At 43.9% G+C, this 21,707-nt stretch overlaps 5 protein-coding genes across 7 annotated transcripts; 3 read left to right on the plus strand and 2 right to left on the minus strand.

The window, feature by feature from the left end:
• Positions 1–4,230: 4,230 nt before the first annotated feature.
• LOC6614590 (serglycin) lies at positions 4,231–5,134 on the minus strand. Its single transcript, XM_032727119.1, has 2 exons — positions 4,986–5,134; positions 4,231–4,887 (listed from the first exon to the last, which is right to left on the minus strand). Exon 2 carries the CDS (start codon positions 4,681–4,683, stop codon positions 4,462–4,464), a length of 222 nt encoding a protein of 73 aa, XP_032583010.1. The 5' UTR covers positions 4,684–4,887; positions 4,986–5,134; the 3' UTR covers positions 4,231–4,461.
• Positions 4,243–5,141, minus strand: LOC116803381. The gene is made up of 2 exons (XM_032727127.1): positions 4,986–5,141; positions 4,243–4,887 (listed from the first exon to the last, which is right to left on the minus strand). The coding sequence occupies exons 1-2, from the start codon at positions 5,036–5,038 to the stop codon at positions 4,788–4,790; spliced, it is 153 nt and encodes a 50-aa protein (XP_032583018.1). The 5' UTR covers positions 5,039–5,141; the 3' UTR covers positions 4,243–4,787.
• Positions 5,142–6,789: 1,648 nt separating this feature from the next.
• Positions 6,790–7,544, plus strand: LOC116803561. Its single transcript, XM_032727363.1, has 3 exons — positions 6,790–6,876; positions 6,938–7,286; positions 7,429–7,544. Exons 2-3 carry the CDS (start codon positions 7,243–7,245, stop codon positions 7,529–7,531), a joined length of 147 nt encoding a protein of 48 aa, XP_032583254.1. The 5' UTR covers positions 6,790–6,876; positions 6,938–7,242; the 3' UTR covers positions 7,532–7,544.
• Positions 7,545–7,570: 26 nt separating this feature from the next.
• LOC6614591 lies at positions 7,571–7,967 on the plus strand. The gene has a single exon (XM_002038983.2). The coding sequence runs from the start codon at positions 7,592–7,594 to the stop codon at positions 7,823–7,825; it is 234 nt and encodes a 77-aa protein (XP_002039019.1). The 5' UTR covers positions 7,571–7,591; the 3' UTR covers positions 7,826–7,967.
• Positions 7,968–13,371: 5,404 nt separating this feature from the next.
• Positions 13,372–16,700, plus strand: LOC6614592 (UDP-glucuronosyltransferase 1-3). Of its 3 annotated transcripts, none has more exons than XM_032727567.1 (6): positions 13,372–13,472; positions 14,273–14,529; positions 14,589–14,971; positions 15,035–15,233; positions 15,768–16,216; positions 16,299–16,700. In XM_032727567.1, exons 2-6 carry the CDS (start codon positions 14,275–14,277, stop codon positions 16,588–16,590), a joined length of 1,578 nt encoding a protein of 525 aa, XP_032583458.1. In that variant the 5' UTR covers positions 13,372–13,472; positions 14,273–14,274; the 3' UTR covers positions 16,591–16,700. The 3 variants fall into 3 exon arrangements, with proteins under 3 accessions (XP_032583458.1, XP_002039020.1, XP_032583459.1); XM_002038984.2 differs by having other exon boundaries at positions 13,394–13,496; XM_032727568.1 differs by lacking the exon at positions 13,372–13,472 and adding an exon at positions 13,585–13,604.
• Positions 16,701–21,707: the final 5,007 nt, after the last annotated feature.

The raw sequence follows: 21,707 nt of genomic DNA on the forward strand, positions 1-21,707 counted from the left end.
TTGACAGACGTAGCGACGGATAATACACACTTAATTGCTCAAAATGATGCGATTGTGGAGCGATGCATATGCCACATACACTCACACACCACCACCACACACAGATACGCACGCACACTGGCAAAGGGAAGTACATCACCCATCTGCACCACCCGACCAGCGAGCGGCGAATGGAAAGCTCAGCCACAACTTTTTGGCGCGTTCTCTTTAGGGAGGCTGTAAAATGAGGAAACTGACGAAAAAGGGGTGTTAAGGGGGTGTTGTGGGGGGGCCAACAAAGAATAGGGAGTTACCCTGCTTATGTATTTAAGCCACAACAAAGACACTCGAGAGCATATCATTGGCGTTTTGTGACGACCTCTCCGCACTTGAGCTCACATGAGCCGCAGGCCATAATTGCATTTAAAGGATTTGCACTCTGCCCTCGTAAGCCCCACTCCTCGAACCTTTCCCACATGCGGCTGTGCGTACGAAAACATGCTAAATATGGTTCTTGAAGAGCAGCACTCTGGTGAAGAAGTTGGGCCAGTGATGTTAAGGAAATCAGCTATAACTAAAAAATAATTGGCAAGGATTTAAGCTCCTAAGTCTAAGCAAGAAGGAAAACTCTGAAATATCTGTGACTTTCCAAACCCATATTTTAAAAGCACTAGATCTAGAACTTAAAATGTATCTAACTCTTAAAAAAAATAAATTGATAGTTTACCACAAATAAATTTTAAAATGTTTCAAAAATTTATATAAATAAATCTTTGGTATTTTTCTATACACCCTAACTCACATCCTTAGCCTTCCCACTCTCAAATTATCCCGAGGCGACCCACAAAAAAGCAACCGCAGTTCTGCGTTTTACTCGAGAACCACTCCACGTTCGTTCAATTCTGCCCAGTTCGAAGCACTCCAGTGTGGAGTGGAGCCCCACCCCCCACGAAATTGCCTGCCCTCTACGCCCCAGGGGTTTCAGAATGCTACTCGTCTTGCCATTGTTTCAATTTTCATGTCGATTTGGCTGTTTTCGTTTTGATGACCTCGCCGCAGCAGCCGCAGAACTGTTCGGAATCTATAAATACTGGCAATCATTACGGGGTCTCATATTTTTATCGCATATTTTATAGGATCTCAATCTGAATGCGAGTGCGATGCAGCAGTGGAACAGGGGCAGCAACTTCACAATCTTTGTTTCTGCAATCCAATTGTCATTCATGACAGCTGTCGATCAGGAATGGCGGCTGAAAAATGTATCCGCAACAATGGGAAACGAGGGGGCAAACGGCAAACGAGGTGGTTGCTTTTGATTTGGATTCTTTAAATGTTCCCGATTGAATTGAGTTCATGCATCTCTGTTTTTCTGTGTAATTGCCACCTTTTGTCACGGCGAATGTTTGGCATATTTTGTAAATTATATTCTCCGCAAAATCAGTATTTGCATAAGTTTATGAGAGGTTATGCGATATGATATATCTGAAATGTACATGATGTATGCAAATCCAGGGATCGGTAGAGATGATTACAATTGACAGAAGAAAATCTAGTTTGATGAGAATATAATAGAAAGGGTAAGTTTTGAAAGCGAGAGGATATACAAGAAACGAAATTAATTGACTAGAGTTGGGCTTACAGATGCATTCGATGTCAAAGTTTGTAAGTCGAAAATGTGAATATGACAATAAACAAACTTCAATGCAAGCAGGTAATAAAACATTACATAAAATGCTAGGTTTCTTTAATATTTAAATCCACAAATACCAGTAAGGGGTATTAAATATCTTAAATTGACTAGACTCGGGCTTATAGATGCATTGCATTGATGTCAAAGTTTGTAAGTTTAAAATGTAAATATGATAAAAAACAAACTTCAATGCAAGCTGGTAGATAAAATGCTAGGTTTGTTTCGAAATTAAATAGACTTTTACATTACTAGTAAGGGGTAAATGTTTTAAATGTAAATGTTTTAAATGTAACACATTTAGGGTGCCCTTTTACAATTCACTTATCCACTTTGTATCTGCCCACATCTTGAGCCAGCTGATTCTGATCGAATATCATGCAAAACCTCCTGGATTCCCCGTCCTCGGGCCAATCAATTTCAGATGCGTCACACCTTGCCAACGATTCGCCATCCAGTGTGTCTGCCATGTGGCGATGACATTGTCATGTGCCAAACAGGAAGGCAAAACACCTTTGCCGAGATGTCAACGCCCGTACATTATCATCGAGTACCTACATTCAAATGTAATTCGCATCTGAATCGACTTTGGGCATTTGTACATTTTCAACTGCTGCTGGCGGAGACATCCGCGACGGGAAATGTGCCGACAATTGTTTTGCAAGCGGGCGCAACTCCGGGGCAAAGTACTGCAAACTCGGCAATCTGGTGGTTATCCTGTTGGCTGCAAAACATCTGTCGGATGTCATCGGAAGTTGTATCTGACGGCACGCCCCAAAACAAATTTGCCTGGCAGTTTGGAACTCACAAATTTCGGAGGCGTTGGCAGGGACTCAGTTGAAGTGTGGGCATGGCCGCCCTCTTCCACTTTTTCAACGCAAGCTGCTCGGGAATATTTCACGGCACTTGGGGCGTGTATGGTGTGCCTCGGCAGAAGTTACGGATATTATTCATAATTTCCCAACGTACCATTGTGACATATGCCATTGGAGGAAGGAATTAGGGGTCTGTGGTGCGGGGTTGTCTCTAAGCGGAAATCACTTTTCAGTTGAAAAAGCCAAAGATTTGATAAGGCCAACACGAGCGGGTTGGTAGAAATTCAAAAGAAGGCATTGTGATAAATATTTGAAAAATGTATTTAACATTATTCTGAGTATTTATTTAAAGACTCTGCGTACAACAAAAAAACCTATATGAAAAATCTATATTACAACGTATTAAGACCCTGATCTCCACAAGCACCAATTACTAAAACAAAAATCACAGAACCCACAATTTTTGTGGGCTTTCCTTGATAATGACGTGATAATTGCTTCTGTCTGATAAATCAGAGAGCGTTGTCCCGTTTCGGAAGCCTTGCAACTGACACATTCCACACCAACGAGCAAACTCGGGCTGAGACACAGTTTATTTTCGTAGCAAAGTTCAAAGGACACCTGCGGAGCGGTTTTAATTGCATCGCACAACACCAAAAGTGACAAGGAATCTTTTGGGTGCTGAGGACCGCCTGGCGCTAGGAAACAAAGTAATTACAAGGCCCAGTACAGACAGAAGCCCAGGCAGATGGGTTGAGTCGGAGGCAAAGGGAGTGGCAGGACACGACTAGATGAGGTTCACTTAGAAAAATCATGGTGTGTGAATTTATACTGAATTATTTGGAAATGCATATCCCTATTTGTACTTAAATACTTAAATAATAATAATAAGAGTTCAAAATCGAAATGATTTAAATTGAGTTGTTAAGCGTGTTCTTCTCTTTTTTCAGTGTAAAGGACATTGACAGCTGGCTCCCGGAAAGGAAAACCCGAAAACGCCACAACATTTATTCTTTGACGCTGGGATGGGACTGGCGGAGAGTGCTAGAATTCTATTAGCACCGTCAGGGAAATCGCTTTTCCTAATAGCCAAGTGCCACGTGTCCTGCGAAGCTTGAGTCGCCTGCTCAGTCGTGTGTCACGACCGAAGGACAACCGCAGCATCCTTCTCACTTCTGCTGCAAAATGAATGCTTCCCAGCCCGGCAAACAATACAATTGACAAATTATAAAAATTTCGCACTTTCCAGAAATATACAGTCGAACGAATTCTCGTAGCGAAAACCGGACGTCGTCCTTTTGCGGCTGCACTGGGAGATACACTTGTTCTCCGCAAAGGACACGCGTCACAGAAGGAAAGAGCGGGGGAAATCGAAAGGAAAAGGGGATGGCCAGACATCATCAATATTGCAGGAATCGCTCGGCAGATTGAGGCTGTCAAATAAGCGTGGCTAATGCGTATTAAGTGCTCTCCGTCCGGATTCATCGAGGGTTGTCCGTACGGCCCAATAGAGAAGTTGGCTTAATCACGCTAATAGCCGCAATTCATGCAAATGCTGCAGACAATAAAATATGCGTTGGGTATCAGTCAAGTCAATTCGAGTCAAGCAGCAAGGTCAAATGGCAATGAATATTGTTAGATGATTGCATTTGGGGTTGGCTCTCGAAATAAATTAAAAAACATTCTGCGCCTTTAGTTTGAGTAAGAAATTATGATTCCAGAGATTCTTTTTCAGCACCATTAAAAATCTTTTTTTGCGCATCTTCTTCCGATTTATATTTTTAGCCAATTGGACTACTAATGATATCTTTTCTTTTATCACATAGCAATACCTAAGTCTATAAAATGGCTTATAAAACTAACCTAAAGTGGCCCTGCTGAACCAAATAGAAATAAAAACGTTATCAGCCCCCAGCTTCCCCGCATCTCAAGGCTCCGCACATTCCTAGAGGAACATTTCAATTGGATCTAGTACAGCATTTAGGAGAAATGCATCCCATTGAATTGCTGGCGATCATTCTTCACCATGTTGTTGTACTTCCACTTGTCCGCACTCGATGCTTGACTGCTCCAAGATCCCGATCCTGATCCCGAACCCGATCCGGAGCCGCTGCTCGACTTGGAGTGGTTCTGACCCTTCGTGGACTGGTTGTCCTTGGTGGTGCTGCTCAGGCACTTGTCGGTACGTTCGGTGTACACCATTTTGTCTCTAGATCTAGATATCCTTGTCTTTTTTTTGAATAGGTAAAATTTTCTGCCGATTACACAAAGCTGCGCTTCCAATGCGTTTGTAGAGAAGTCAAAGTTCACGGTACAGTTTGCAACAGGGTGAGTACTTTAAGTTCCTTGTTGTTGGCCGAGTTTCCAGTGCGCGATCCTTTTTTCGATGACAGATGTTTGCCCAATCTATTTAAATAAGCAAGGATTTGTATTAGTATTACAGGACATTGCAAATGCTTTTATGTTCAATTATTTTAACTGGCTCTGTCTGGTTTTTTACCCACCTAGCTTGCTTCAACAATTTTTGTTTGGAATCCGTGTGGCTAATTTTTGGCATTGACACAAAACTTTTGCAAATTGCACATTGGATAGAAAAGAAAGGAAATTTCACAGCTCACGCTCCGGACAGCTCGTTACCGATCTGCTCTGCTCTGGACTTTCTACTGACCCTCCAGCGGCTACCACAACTGGTTTAAATACGCCGATCCAATCCGTTTCGTTCCGATGCGATACGATACGATCTCCGGCGATCCGAGTGCAATGTCTGGCGGAGCAACTGCGTCACCGTTCTACCAGCAAGTAGCGTCAGTGTCGCTGTGCCAGCTGCAAAACATCCAAGCCGCCAGAAACCTCCCTCGCACCGCCCCCGCACCACTCCCTCCCCCCGTTGACCTCAAACTCGGTCTCCGTCTGAGGCTAACCCGTTCCAGCGGACGACAATGCAAATTAGAGCTATAGAGCAACTGGTTTGATCCGCGAAAACGAAACGAAACCTTTGCAAGCAACTCCAGCGGTCTGCAAAGAATCGACTACAAGATACCTTTTAAAACAATAGAGACATATGGTACAAGTATTGTTTAATTAGACATTGCTTCCGAAACTTTATGTAAAGCTTTGTTGAATTTCATGAATATTGTTATGAATATTAATAATCGTGTTAATGTTTTGCACAAATAATAGTATTGTTTGTCATTTAAACCTTTTTCATTAGGTTTCAGCAATGTAATAATAGCTGTAAAACATTAAAAGCTTTACCAAACGAATCCTCTCTTATGTGGGGTATTACCAGGGTATAAACCACCCCCAGAAAACCTGCTATGTATCACGTAGTATTTTTCTTTGTCTCCTCTCAACAAACATGATTATTAAGACTCGAAAAATGTTTAGAGTTGCCGGCCGGCGGGTTTTTGACACGTCATCCAAAATTCCGCAAATAGGACCTTTGCTATGATAAGTTGTCTCTATAAATTTGCTATTCAGTAGGACGGCGATGCATTCGAGTATCTGCCTGTATATGAATCTATAGTGATTACCAATATCACCCGATCACTATTGATATAACGAATTATGCATGAACCGATGGCTGATGAAAAGTCTTGGTTGCATTGCATCAGCCATCAAGAAAACAACTCGAAAGCCTGTTGCCGGTTAATAGTATTTTAATCTGTTGTTTGTGGATATATAAACATTCGATATGAATTATGCTCATATCCAGACAATAGGAATCGTATGGAATCTCAAATCTGAAAATTTATTTTTCAATTTCTTAGATTGAATGAAAATATAGAAAAACCTTATACAAAAAATCTTAAGGATTCCCCCGTTAGTGAAAATAATGATGATAATTTGAATTCTCCAGAAACTAGTTATACTTGCCAGTATTATTTTGTAGATTCCGGATAATATTCAAATGTAAAGATCCCACAAAAACAGTTTCATAGGTTTAATGACATCCAGGACCCCCCAAGCTTCTACTCTCTTCTCCTAGCGGTAATTCCAAAAAACCCGTTAGAAGAATTCGAAAGCAGCAAATCGGATATTGTACTTTGAACGTCTAATTCGCCGTTTTAAATGTCAAAATCTGCATTTGACTTCAATAATATATAGCCAGGTATGTCTGCCAAATATTTTGTTCAGACTGCATTATGCAAATGCGCCAGACACATGGTTCAATAATTAAAAAACGTGCCCAGACGCTGAACAAAGAAAGTAAAAATGTTGTATTTTTTTTAGAGTGGCGGTGCTGAAAAATGCGTTATCAAAAATCTATATAAAGACAGGAGTGCTGAATACCTTAGCACTGCAGCAGATATCGTCAAGTCAAGAAGAATGCTCCCCAAATCCTTGGGGAAACCACCTGAAACATTATGGCTCCAGAAAACCCCCCTTACATTAGTAAGTTTTTGTTTATTTGTTTGGTGTTTGGGTTTGTTTATTCTATTAGAGATGTTTACAGTCAATGGAGGACCGCGTGGCAAACTTGATTTCCATTGACGTACCACTCGGTGGCGTAAACAAGAAATTTGGCACAAGTCTGCTGTCTGCTCCTCCGATTTTGCATCAGAGCACCAAAAAAAACTAGTTTATCTCGAACACGCTCCCAGCTCGTGATGATATCACTAAGTCCGCAATGATTTCTGATATAAAAGCCCCTCTATCGGTTCGAAAGCCAACAGAAAGTCGGTTCGAAGGCCTAGCAGTCGATACCTAATCATTGATTTTCAAAAATATTTTCCCCAAAGTGCATAAACAAATGTGTCAATGAAGACACCGGACACCAAAGCCAAGTTGCTGAATAATATAAGGTGAGGATCCAGACGAGCAGCCAATTCAATGTGTAAAAGTTTTAAATTTAGCAAATATCACTTGAAAAATGTGTAGTGCATTCGTTTTAGTAGAAATAAACTAATAAACCATAAACTAATATGCCCCATTCTTTGCTTGCAGTCTATCTAAACACCTGTCTTCCAAGAAAGGCGGCTCTCGCACTAGTAACTGCGGCAATCGTCTGGAATTCTCCGTGCTGACGCGTCTCTCCAGCGTGCCCTGAATCCCCCAGTTATCCAAGCTCACCCAAGCTCCAGTTGAAACTTGAAAGAAATCCTTGACAATGGTTCACCAAACTCGCACACCCAGCAAGGCCATTCCCGCCAAGCACCTGAGTCCCATGCGAACCGTGGAGGGTCTGGGCGGAAAGTACGCCGTTTCGAGCAGTCCAGCGGATAGTTTCCTGCGGAACACCAGGCTCACGGCTCAGAGCAGCTCCCAGCAGTCGGCCGCCTTCAAATACAACCAGATGGTCACCAGCAATCGGGAGCAGTTCAATAACCTGCACTTCTGCTAGGAGACGGATAGGGATGTGGAAGCACGTCGTCGCTGGAGAGACCGCATTGGAGGAGGGATATAACTACCACTACTCGTACGATGGCGATTGTTTGTCACAATACTTAATGGCAATAAATTCATTTTGAACAAATTTCCACATATTAATTGAGTTTCATAAATCGCAGCAGAGTCACGTGCTGGGGCCGGGGAAATTTATTTATTGTAACTTTTTTATTTTGCCAAATTAAATTACCCCAACTAAGCCTGCGAGCATTCGTCGCAGTCATTTTTCATTGTTTGCGGCTGTCTGCCTCACTTTGTCATATGCAAATGTGGCTGTGCGATTTTTGCACATTTGATATTCGGTTTTTTTCCACACAGGTGGCATATTTTTACATTAGCGTCGAAGCAAAAGCTTTAACATTCGCTGCCCGGGATTTGCATAAATCTTCATTGGCTTTTGGTTTCCTCAGGGTCCACATGTGAGCTCCATGATGGAAAAGATATGTGGAAAAGCCTTCTTAGGAAAGTTGATAAGTTTGCCATCTAGCGAAAGTTGTTTACAATGATCTCTTTAAGAAATTTTCAACCCGAATCTGTATAGTTTAGTTTACTTAGGCTCTGCTGAGCTATATGGTGGAAATTATAGGTGGAAAACCCTTAAAAGGAAAGTTGATTAGTTTGCAATATAGAGAAAGTTATATTGTTTGGTCTCTTTAAGAAATCGGGATACTTAGTTTAGTGATAATTAGTTTTCTAAGTTTCACTAACGAATTTTATATACCAACCTAGATATGTTTATAATGATAAGCATATGTTTAAAGTGGGACTTAACTGACTCAGACATATAACTGACATATTTTTACGTGTGCCCGTGAGTTTATAATCTTCCTATTCATATTTTAGCAAAGCCCAAAGCAAGTTTACCAACCCTAGAAGGAAACTTCCCCGAAATGTTTAATATGTCTTATTTAGATCAGAACTCATAGTGAATTAATTAGTATACTAATGGCGCCCCATCCCTTGGGCGAATAATATCACCACCTGAGCCTGCAACTATGGGAAAAAAGACGAAAACCACTCGAGGGTCTGGCCCAGTAATTTATGCAAATAACTGGACTGGCATGCTAATTTCAACGTAAACAACGAACTTGTTTCAGATCGGATATATAAAACATATGCTGGCGAATCAGCTGACTAGTTAGGCTGGAAAATAGTTATCCAACCGAAGATGACTAGTTAGTTGCCAGGCAGAAAAGCCACAAATGTAGATATCATAACTGCCACCCTATTAGATCAGAGATTTCTGGATATCACAGTTGGCTGAATCGAAGGCATTAAAAGACAATCTGTTACATCGGAAGTGCACAAATCATCGCCAGCCACAGATTTTATGCCCCAAAAACATTTTTATTATTCCACTAAATTAGGCGTTCAGTTTTGAACTCAGAATTGAGTTATATAACTAGGGGTGGCTGCTTTTCCACGCTGGCTGGGTGGGTGGCGTCCAGATACTGTGTGTGTCCTTGTGAGCGATGCGTCGACTGTCATTAAATTATCACACATTTAACTTCAAAAACAATTCAAAAGTAGCGCCCAGAACAAAGGGCAACCCTCGACCCGAGAACCCCCTTCCTTTCACCACCCCCCGTTTCTTGGGAACTTGACTTCCACCCCCACCGAAAGTGTTCTTGTGGCCCTGCCGCATTACAAGCTGAAAACATGGTTATTACATCAGTAAATCGCAGGCGGGGAGGTGGCGTGGGGTCAGGGGTTACTTGTGGGCGTTGCAAAGTGGGCGATGGATGGATGCTGTCTTGTGATGATTATGACAGCATGACGACTTATCTGAAACGACCTATTTGCCACCCCCTCAAGCAGCTATTATGTCTAATTTAGTTTTTGTTTCTGCTTTTGCAATATGTCGACCATTAGCAGGGGGTGGGATGGGATTGCGAATGGGAATGGGGATGGCCCATGACGCGGCAGTAAGTGACGATAAATCATAAACGAAACATCAATTCCAGCACTTGACCCTAAAAGGACTCCCGTTGCGTCAAAATGGACAGTAATCTTGGCGCTCTCTTGTCCCTAATGTGTTTAAAGAAAGTGACTAGTTTGAGAGGGACTGTATTCGCACAATGTCCTTAAAAAATTCCTTTAATACGCCATGTCCCGGTCACGTGTACGTAGCTTTGTTGCAAATTAATTAATTGCCAGGAAGATGAAGACGGCAGTGGAAGAAGATTGATTAAGAGAGAGCCACGATAACCCTTCAATGCGGCTGTCAACTTATCTATCACGCCAACAGCCAGAAAGGCTCAACTAACCAACTCAACAGAGAAAAAAATAATTTCAAAAATTTAAATTCTACCCATATTTCGAATTACTATAGGCCTTGATCTTATTGGTATGGAATGTCAAACTGAAACAAAAATTCGAATTAAAGAAAGGGCAAACTTATAACCTTGAATTAATCTTTCTGTTTTAAATATTTTATAAGTAGCTTTATGCTTTATTAATTCCAATATTAAGGTACATTTTGAGTTTAGGACATATATTTTGAATTATTTCTAATTAATTCTCTCTGTGCACCGCCCTTTCTCCAGTTTTTCCTCTGACTATTTCGTTCTGATGATTTATCGACATTTGTGCGGAAATCGCTGTGCCAAAAGCCAAAACGAAATGAAACGTTTTCCGAAGCAGACAAGAGAGAGTTTTCGCTGGCTGAAAGGGGGAGGGACTTGGGAAAAGCGGCGACGAGAGGTAGGAAAATTGCAGGGGATCAGACTTCTGGTTCGTCCATGTTCTTGGAGCGGAAACGCAATCGGCGCACTGCCAAAAATAAATTGATTACTGTCACGGAAATAGCTACAACACACATATTCCGTGGGGCATGGCTGCTCCAACATTGTTTGTTAATCGATTTATTCGAAAGAGCACGAAGACGCGACTGGCTCGAAAATGTCTTAGTAAGCGGCTTAAATCACAGGTGAAACTTGGGCGGCGCCTTCGATTGGCGTCAGCTCCATAGATCACGTGACATGGCAATAAATAGTTTGGGCTGTCTATTAAAGACACCTGCAAGTTGGTGATGGGTAAAGCAGAGAAGTTACTAAATGGCTAACAGGGGGGAATGGCTTCATGGGGAAAACGGTTGAAACTTAAGGCGATGAGAAGACACGCAATGTTCACGCCTTCAATTTGTGCGTGAGATACTTTTTGCCACGGTTATTGGATTAAGCAGACTATTGAGTTGATAACGATAATCTGATCAGACATCTGATTAAACGCATTGATGAATAACATTTGTTGTCGTCAAGCGTGATAGTGATGATTTGCTTATCTTTGAAACGCTTTGTGACAAATATGGGGGTTTTTCGAAATCTAGAAGAATATATAACCCATTGAACATCTATTATTTCTGTTAGCTGTCTAACTGCAAAGTTCATCCTTGAATGCCCAGACAATGCCTGAAACTCAAACCCATTTGAAGAAAATAGAGGACATGGCGATTGAGTGGCGGTAACAAATGTATTAGAAACTTTCTCTGAATAATTTCCGCATTTGCAAAGCAAAGCGGACACGGTTATATGGATACTTCACTTTAAATTGCACTTCCGTGCGAAAAATTGTTTATCGCAAACTTTCGTTTGGACTTTCAGCCACCTTTTAACCACCACCCCAGAGTTTCGTTTTCAGACAGTGTGAATAGAACGTCGTTCGCAAAAAATTCCCCTCAGCCCCTTCCCATTTTCGCAGTGGCGTGTCGATAAAGTTTGCACCTATTGTCATTTTATTGATTTGTTATAAATTTCACACACTATACACACACACGCTTATCTTTTCATGCGCTTCTATTAAATGTAAATGACTGGAAAATGCCGAATGCCCCGCCCACAATTTGAAACGGACACGCGCCGCCCCAGAGGAAAACCCTTTCTGCAGCTTATCTACGAATTTTCAATAAGATTTCCTATCATTTTAAATTCCATTTTATTGCCAAAACGAAATAAATGATCGGGTTAGAGAGTGGGAAAAGTGGAAAAGTCAGAAGCTTAAATGTGTGAACGTTAAAATAAATTGATACCGGGCAAGTCCTCTTTCAGTAAAGAGTTTTTCAAGTGCGTTTTTCCCCATCCGCTCTTCTGATGCTTATCGATTTGGCAACACCTTGAGGAAAATTGGCACCGGAGTGGAAACAGCTGCGGATGCTGCCCGGAAAAATTGTGAACGTCTCGGATTTTCCTTTTCCATTCACACTTGATTTGATAATCTGTCGTAAATTCCAACTTTTCACTTGTGAAACGCTCACAATTAAGTCACACTTTTAATGACGTGACGCAAATATTAAAACCCAGCACTTCCTGGGAAAAACCCACCCCCTCAGATTTTCCACCCCCCTTGCAGCTGTTGACAGCGTCCAGTAGCTGGCTCTGTTTTTGTTGTGACTGCTGCGCTAATTAGGCGAGACGTGAAAATTTTTACTTATTATTTTCCCTAAATTTTAACGACCTTCCTTCAAACGAAAGTTGAGCTGAGCCCATTCGAAAGATATTTTATATGGTGCAACATTCTGGAATTAGTATCTCGAGAATTACGGTAATTGTCAAAGTGAATTTTAATTAGTAAGCTCCCAGTGCCGAAAGTGAACGAGTGACGAGGTCCGGAGTAAACAAGGCATGCCGAATCTCTGAGTTTTGGAACTTGAAGGTTGTCCGCAAAGTAAATTAAAGTTGCTACAAATTTTAACCAGCCACATTTTGTTTGAATATGTCGAAAGTGTTGTACATAAGAAGATTTATAAATTCTTCTATCTTACCATTATAACTACGATTAATTAGGAGCAAAGCTGCAGTCTAAATAAAACCCCTAAATGTATGCTAAGAAAAAGCTCTTAATCGGGCATGTCAAGAACGTAAAGAAAATGTAAGGTATATGTATAAAACAATTTTACAAATCTTACCTTGAACTTCTTTTTTCCAAGAGATAGTTTTATTAAAAGATAATATATAAGATATAAGATACAAATTTTATAGCACCTTTAGCGAATAAAAAAATAGTTTCTTTTTAAATTGCAAAACTACAAATTTAAATGTTAATTTATATTTTTTATAATTTCCTACAAATATTTAAAATATATTTTATATTTTAATCGTGGATTAACTTGGGCGTGAAGATGAAGATTTAAAACCGGTTCATAACTGTAACAACTGAAAACTCGTTAAGCTAAACATTACTCATCCCATAGCACGTAATAAATCTGATGAGCTCGTTGCATTGTTCTACCCATTAAAATTTATCACTGGAAATAAAATCCCCTTCCAGTCTCTGCACTTGCATTTTCGATTATATAATCTGCATATTCACTAGGCCCTCCAAAGGTGCATTTCCCTGCCCCTCTCATATGCCCCCTTTATTTGGCAATCTAATGGCCCACCGCAAATTGCTCATTACTGGCGGGGAGTATGTGTTGGATTGTTTGGATTAAGCGTATATATCGGAAAACTCTGTCTCGTCTAGAAGTAGGAAAATGCAACAGGGCAGTTTGCAACTCACGGTAACTGCAGTTAGCCAAGTTGGATCTGAGTTGCTGTTGCCTTGGCTTTCAGTTGATCGCGGATCGTGGCTGTGTCAAGTTGCAATTTGAATTTTTATAGGAAATCGTAAGCTGGCATAGAATATAGCTGGTACTTTACTCTTGAAATATACAATTTCGTCAATTTTAAAGACAATAACTAGACAGAATATGACTACAAAAAATCTATTATCAAGCTAAGTCAAGTATAGCCCAAAACGTAAATATAACCAAAATGGGTCAAACAAAATGCATAAAGATTAAATCTATTTCGGCTTAAAATAATTATAGTTCCAGAACAGTCGACAAGACAGCAGCTAATCAAAGAGTGTAATCAAAATAGAGTCAAAATATATTAGGCTTGCAGCCCAAACCCATAGTTAAATAATTGGGCGGACACCTCTTAATGGTCGCAACTTTGTATGAAACTCTTGGGAAACCTGTCGCTAAAAGATCTTTCCAAAAGACAATTGCCAGTCAAATTCCGGTCACGATCTTACCATATTCACAGTTTAAACGTTCAAGTTGCAAGTGCAACCAAGTGCAGCGCTGCAGAAACAAAGTATCTGAAGCCCCAAGTGCAATAACAAACTTTTGTCTACCCCCCCCCCCCCCCCCCCCCTTAACTTTGATCTTTTGCGGAGAACTCGGATGGGGCTTCGTTGCATCTGGCCAAGAGTTTTCGTAGAATAACTATGGGATAAAGTTCTGCAATTAATATCTCGAATTATTTGTCAATAAATAACTTAAATAGATAGTAGTGACACATGCAATACTATAAAGTGAAAAGCCCCATATTAAATTTAAGCAATATGAGAATATAATAAAAATACGCATATAATACAAATGTATTGTCAAATGTATTTTCCGTTCTTTTTATGTGATCAGCAATGAAGTTGCTACCCCTGGCTTTATTGGCCTTTTTATTGAGACCGGAACCCAATGACGCGGCACAAATTTTGGGCTTGTTTCAACATCCCGGAAAGAGCCACTTTGACTTCTTCCGTCCCATGTTCTTGGCCTTGTCGGAGAGGGGTCACAACATCAGCATGTATAGCTATTTTCCACTGGAGAAACCAGTGGCCAACTACACGGATTACGTCTTTCAAGGAATGCCCCTGCTCACCGATATTGTGGACTTAAGGGTGGGTGAAGTTCAAGTTCAGATATATTTCGTAATTATGTATTCACTAATGAATTTTAGAACTTTGAATCCGAATGGAAGCCCCTGGGACTGCCGTTCAAGGTGCCCACCTACTTTATGCTTCACGATTGGGGTCTGCGATCCTGTAAGGTGGCCCTGAATTCACCCCTCATCGCCCAACTGCTCAAATCCCCCATTCGATATGACGTCATACTCCTGGAACATTTCTCCAACGATTGCATGGCAGCGGTGGCCCACCTGTTGAATGCACCTGTAATCGCATTGAGTAGCTGTGCGATAATGCCGTGGCACTACAAACGCATGGGCAGTCCGTTCATTAATCCCATCATGCCCATGAATTTCCTGCCCTACACTGATGAGATGAGTCTGATCGATCGCCTGAATAATTTCTTCCATTTCCACACCGTGGACACACTGTACAAGTGGGTGTCACCTGCCTCGATCCTCAAGTGCTCACTTATCTGAATCGAATTTTCCTTGAACAGCACGATTACCCAGCCAGCCACAGATGCTCTGATCGGCCAGAGATTCGGACCCGGACTGCCACCCATCAATGAGATCGTGAAGAATACGAGTCTGATGCTGATCAATCAGCATTACGCCCTAACCGGACCACGCCCCTATGCTCCAAATGTGATTGAAGTGGGTGGGCTGCAAGTGGGGCCGATAAAACCACTTCCACAAGTAAGTTGAATCACTTATTGCGGTTTAAGAAGGCAAATGAAATGTTTAAGATCAGTTCAGATAATTCACATCAGCTTGTAGCTAATAGAAAAGAAATTTCTTTGGAACTGTCTTATTTGACCAGATAACCGGTTATCTTTGTTAATCACATAAATTGTTTGTCTGTAGGTCACCAAACTCCTTATCAACTAATTACATTATATTTAAATCGTACCGCAAATGCACACAGAAAACAAATAAAACACATGATAAAATGTGGATCGAAAACCTATAGATACCATATAAGCATTTTATAAATTATTTATGCTTTTTTGTAATCCACGATTAGCCACTGTTAATCCAATATTCGGTATGAAGAAAGTGACAAAACAGTCGAACTGAAAGAAAACAGTTGCATTTTAATGAGATTACCAGATATTACATAATATTTTTAGTAGGTCAACATTTAAAAGCGTGCGATCTTGTTATACAAACGATTGCTGGCAGAATATGTTTAAATTAATACAGATGTTCAACGTATACCCTTTATTTCAGCACCTTCTAGATCTTTTGGATCGATCCCCCAATGGAGTAATCTATATCAGCTGGGGCTCCATGGTGAACAGCAATACTCTTCCTTCGGCCAAACGAATGGCGCTTTTCCAAAGCATTTCCCAACTTAAGGAGTACAACTTTGTCATGCGCTGGAAAAGTTTAGAATCTCTGGAAGATAACAAGCCGTCGAACCTCTACACCTTCGACTGGCTGCCCCAAAGGGATCTTTTGTGTCACCCGAAGGTCAGGGCTTTTATCTCCCATGGCGGACTTTTGGGCACCACGGAGGCGGTTCACTGTGGAGTTCCCATGCTGGTGACACCTTTCTACGGAGATCAGTTTCTCAACTCCGGCGCAGTGAAACAAAGAGGTTTCGGAGTTATTGTTGACTTCAGAGACTTCGATACAAATCACATAACCAGAGGACTTCGAATTATACTTGATAAAAAGTGAGGGCTTCTAATGAAGCAATTCCAATTTCCTCGCATATTGTTTACTGTTAACTTTTGTTTTATTTGTATTATTTTACAGATTCGCGGAAAGAGTTAGACGATCCAGCGAAGCCTTTCGCCAGCGTCCCATTCCTCCTATCGAATTGGCCACCTGGTGGATTGAGCATGTCATAAAGAATGGGGGAGCTCCACATATTCAAAGTGAAGCCAGACACATAAACTGGATCGTCTACAATTCCATCGATGTTCTCCTGTTCTGGCTGGGAATCTTATTTCTACCGTTTGTCGCCCTGTGGAAGCTCATAAAGATATTCAAAACAGCTTTTTGTCGGGGGAAAATCTCTAGAGATACTAAGACAAAGAGGCAATAAGTGTTTAGTTCAATGAACTTAAAATTTAGACACAGAAATTAATGAATGTCAGGAAAATGGGTCGCATGTCAAAGAGCGTATTCCGAATAAAATTATATAAATACGTTAAACATTTATAATTAATGTTACACAACTCAGCTTTTTGTGAATGGAAAGGTCAGCAAACCAAAACTGATAATGAAAACTCCTTTCACTTTCAAATTTATATTATCAGCTCTATCATTAACAGAATTTTTTTTTTATGTAGCAATTACATTTTTTAAGTATTTTTTCGAAATATTACAAAACTTAGAGCTTGGTGACATGGAAAATTTTAAAGGTTCCTAAGAAATATCTATTCTTGTCGATCGCCCTTATGTATATGTATGTATGTACATATGTACAGTCCGTAAACCGAAAACAAGCCCGTATCGATGTAAACAGGCGAAGCCTTGGGGCAAATCACGCATACATCGACTGATAATGAGTCGGCAGACTTGTCTTAATAGACTTTCTACAGCCGGTAGTTATGTCTCGTGTGCACGAGTGCAAGTTTCCGCTCTACATTCTCCCCAGTTTTCATTCTTACGAGAAAGCCCAAATAAAGCTCCGGAAGGTTAGGCGTTGTTGTATGTAAACCAAAAAGAATCCAAAAACTTTTTTTCACTTTCATTTGGAATATAAATGACGGCGTTTGCTTTTAATAAATTAAAACAATTTTATTAAACAACTCAATGAACTTATTTAGTTTTCAAATAATTGCAAACTTGCTTGTAAAATAGGGTAATAGGTTGTGAGGAGTCTTAAAACTCCCCACAAATCTCCTGTAGGGGAGCGGCCTAGCAACAGACGTGACGAAGGGCAAAGCGGAAAGACCGAGAGTTAACGGTACCGCAGTGGACCTTGGACTCCGCTGGCCAAGGGCGAAGAGGTCGAACGGTAACGGTGCGGGCACAAAGAGGACGCACCGTGAACTAACGGTACCGCTGTGGACCTTGGACCCCAGCGAGTCAAGGGCAGGCCGGTTAAACGGTAACGGTGCGGGCACAAAAAGGACGCACCGTGAATCAACGGTACAATACGTGGACCTTGTACCCAAGCGGGCCGTGCGCAAAAAGGGAAATAACGGGATCCCTGCGGCCTATAAAGGGTAGGCGCGAGCACGAATGGAGGACAGTGAAGGAGACAGTGAGATCGCGTGCGGTAGGTGGCCGAGTGTCGGAGTGTCAATCGAAGGTATCGGAAGTGCGAACACGCGGGCGAACGCGAAGAAAAGGAGCAGTGCGAGCATCGGGCGGCAAGAAGCCCGAAGGACTCAGAAGGACGAATCGCCACAAGCGAGTGGAGATTCTGGGAGCGAAGGAGAAGGATCCGACGTGCCATAAGAATCGTTGGAGTCAGTGGCTAGCACAGGTGGTTCCAGGACGAGCGCTGCCTCACCCGGGACGATACACCCGTGCCCCATAACATCCTAGATCCGTTCCGGCCGGCGGAAGGACCTTCGGAAGCTAAGGCAAAGAACCCGACGTGTCCGTAAGGGTCAGTGGAGTCAGTGGTCGGTACAGGTGGTTCCAGGACGAGCGTTGCCTCACCCGGGACGATACACCCGTGCCCCATAACATCCTAAACCCAGACCGACCGGCGGGGGTTCTGCCAGAGGAGGCGACTGCGACGGAGCGGGTTCGAGGCGGACAGTGGAGTCCGTGGTCGGTACGGGTGGTTCCAGGACGAGCGTTGCCTCACCCGGGACGATACACCCGTGCCCCATAACATCCTAGTCCCGACCGGACCGACTCGTCGTCCACGTCAAGGAAGTGCGAACACGCGGGCGAACGCGAAGAAAAGGAGCAGTGCGAGCATCGGGCGGCAAGAAGCCCGAAGGACTCAGAAGGACGAATCGCCACAAGCGAGTGGAGATTCTGGGAGCGAAGGAGAAGGATCCGACGTGCCATAAGGATCGTTGGAGTCAGTGGCTAGCACAGGTGGTTCCAGGACGAGCGCTGCCTCACCCAGGACGATACACCCGTGCCCCATAACATCCTAGATCCGTTCCGGCCGGCGGAAGGACCTTCGGAAGCTAAGGCAAAGAACCCGACGTGTCCGTAAGGGTCAGTGGAGTCAGTGGTCGGTACAGGTGGTTCCAGGACGAGCGTTGCCTCACCGGGACGATACACCCGTGCCCGTGCGCTGGAAAAGGAGTATGGAAAGTGACCGGCCGTAGAGGTGAAAGTCACAGGCGTAGAAGGCCTGGTGAGGAGCCTCGACTTCGCTAGCATGGCGGAGGCCAGCGGAAGCAGACCTGAAAGGCAAGAGATCGGACAGGAACGCCGAGACAGCAGCCGCGAAAGAAGGGAGCGGCGGGAAACCAGCCGTGACCGGCGGGAGACCGCAAGGGCAGCACCGCAGGACGCAAAGGTGGCGAAACAGGTGCGAGAGTGGAGTTTCCGTTACGACGGGAACGAGAAGCCGCTAGAGTTCCTGGAACAGGTGGAATGGTCAGCAATGACATATGGACTCGACATCAACCAGATCCCAAGAGCGATGCCGGAACTACTAACGGGCAGAGCCCTGAAGTGGTTTATGGCCAACAACAAGTTCTGGGAGACATGGGTCGAGTTCATACAAAGCTTCCAGGAATTTTTCCTGCCTAGAGGGTTCATGACAAAGCTGGCGGACCAGGTCAGGCAGAGGAAGCAGCGACACGGCGAAAACTTTAAGGACTACATGGTGGACATGCAGACCCTGATGCGGCCCTTAGGAATGTCGCAGAAGGAGACGCTGGCAAGAATAAGGGAAAACAGCACGCCAGCCTTACGCATGTTCATACGCCCATATGAGTGCCGACACCTGGATGCCCTGATGACTCTGGCCGACGAGTTCGAAGAGCTGGACACCCAAAGGGAACGGTTCGACTTAGAGCGGAATAATAGGACCCGCCACCAGCGAGAACTCCCGAGGGGAGATCACAACGCAGTGTGCAGAAGGTGCCAGGATGACACCGCAGGCCCGCCGGGGAACATCGAATACAGAAGAGAACCGGTCCCGGTGCGGCACGGTTTTGTGCCAAACCCAGCACAAGCCTGCCACAGATGCGGTGGTCAGGGCCACTGGGCGCAGGAGTGCAGGAACCGGCCAATTAATTTTTGCTGGACCTGCGGAAGAATCGGGCCAAGGACTCTGGAATGCTGCCACAGAGCGGGAAACGCCATGCGACCCCAGCCTCAGAGGGTCAACCAGGGTTCGCAAGACGCTGCCCCTCAAAATTAATGGGCAATCTGAAGGTGGAAGAAAGGCAACTGTCCGCCACAGTGCTCATAGACGGAGTAGGGATAGAGGCCACGGTGGACACTGGAGCTACGGCCAGCTTTATTAGCGAGGAGTTAGCGGACAGGTTGCAGGCGGCAGGAGAAGTCTTACCTACGAGAAGAGAAGTTAAAATGGCAGATGGACGGTACGAAGAGGTCACATCGATGATCGAGGTCGACATAGGACTCGGCGAGAGGACCGTTCGAATGCAACTGCTGATCCTACACAACATAATCGACGCACTGGTATTGGGTTGGGATTTCCTAACAAGAGTGGGAGCACGTGTGGAGTGCGCCGGACTGACCGTAACAATACCAGTGTGCTCAACGGGACAAAGCAGGCCAAAGGAAAAGCTCTCAGTAGCAGTCGTGGAGAGGTCTGATTTCTCAGAGGAGGACGTGGACGAATTCTTGAGGTCGGAGTTGGCTAGTTTAGAAAACGTTCAAGGGACGTCAACCGTGGCAGAGCACCGGATAACAATGAAGGACGATCAACCGGTCAAGCAGCGGTACTACCCAAAAAACCCTAAGATGCAAGTGGAGATCAACGCCAAGGTCGACGAGCTACTGGATAAAGGATGTATCGAGCCGTCTAGAAGCCCGTACAGCTCACCGATAGTGATGGTGAGGAAGAAGACAGGGCAATGGAGACTGTGCGTAGATTTCCGGCAGATAAACGCAAGGTCCGTGAAGGATGCGTATCCGATGCCGATGATAAATTACATAATGGACCAGCTAAAAGAGGCGAAGTACATAAGCAGTCTAGACCTAAAGGACGGATACTGGCAAATTCCGTTGGAAAAAGGGAGCCGGCAGTATACGGCGTTTACGGTGCCGGGAAAGGGGCTATTCCAATGGAAAGTGATGCCATTCGGACTGCACTCAGCGTCGGCAACGTTTCAACGGGCATTGGACCAAGTAATAGGGCCCGAAATGAATGGAAGTTGAGACCGTACCTGGAGGGTTATCGCTTCAAGGTCATCACGGACCATATGGCTCTGAAATGGCTGAATAACATCGAGAGTCCGTCCGGCAGGATTGCGAGGTGGGCGTTGGAGCTGCAACAGTACGATTTCGAAATCTCGTACAGGAAGGGTCAGCTGAACATCGTCGCCGACGCGCTTTCGAGACAACCACTGCAGGAGACGAGCCGAAGAGTGAGCGTGGAGGACAACGGACAACCGAGAGAACAGCAAGGATGTAAGTGGCTGGAGGGGATGCGGAGAAAAGTGGAGCGGCAGCCAGAAAAGTTTCCGGACTATCTGGAGGAAGATGGGAAGCTATACCGGCACATACCGCATCGGGCGGTAGATGTGTGTACCGATCGGGCAGAGGCAGCGGGTCATGACCGAAAACCATGACATGCCAACTGCAGAACACTTGGGAAGCCGCAAGACGATTGCCAGGATTGCAGCCCGGTATCATTGGCCGGGAATGCATCGGGACATAAGGAAGTATGTACGAAACTGCGAGAGCTACATGAAGTACAAGTCCAGCCAGCTACAGGCGGCCGGGAAGATGTTAACACAGGTGCCGGAAGAACCATGGGCAACCGTGTGCGCAGACTTCGGGGGCCCCCTGCCGCGGTCGAAGCATGGGAATTCAATGCTGCTGGTCCTGGTGGATAGATTTTCAAAGTGGACCGAGATCGTCCCTATGAGAAGGGCGACAACTGAGACGCTGCGAAAGGCCGTTCGAGAGCGGATAGTGGCCAGATTCGGAGTGTCCAAAGTGATGATCACCGACAACGGCTTGCAGTTCACAAGTAGGGCGTTCAGGAGGTTTCTGGAGGAGCTGGGGGTACGACACCAGCTCACGGCTCCATATACCCCG

The sequence above is a fragment of the Drosophila sechellia genome, chromosome 2L (assembly GCF_004382195.2).
Source record: "Drosophila sechellia strain sech25 chromosome 2L, ASM438219v1, whole genome shotgun sequence".
Taxonomy (NCBI): Eukaryota; Metazoa; Arthropoda; class Insecta; order Diptera; family Drosophilidae; genus Drosophila; species Drosophila sechellia.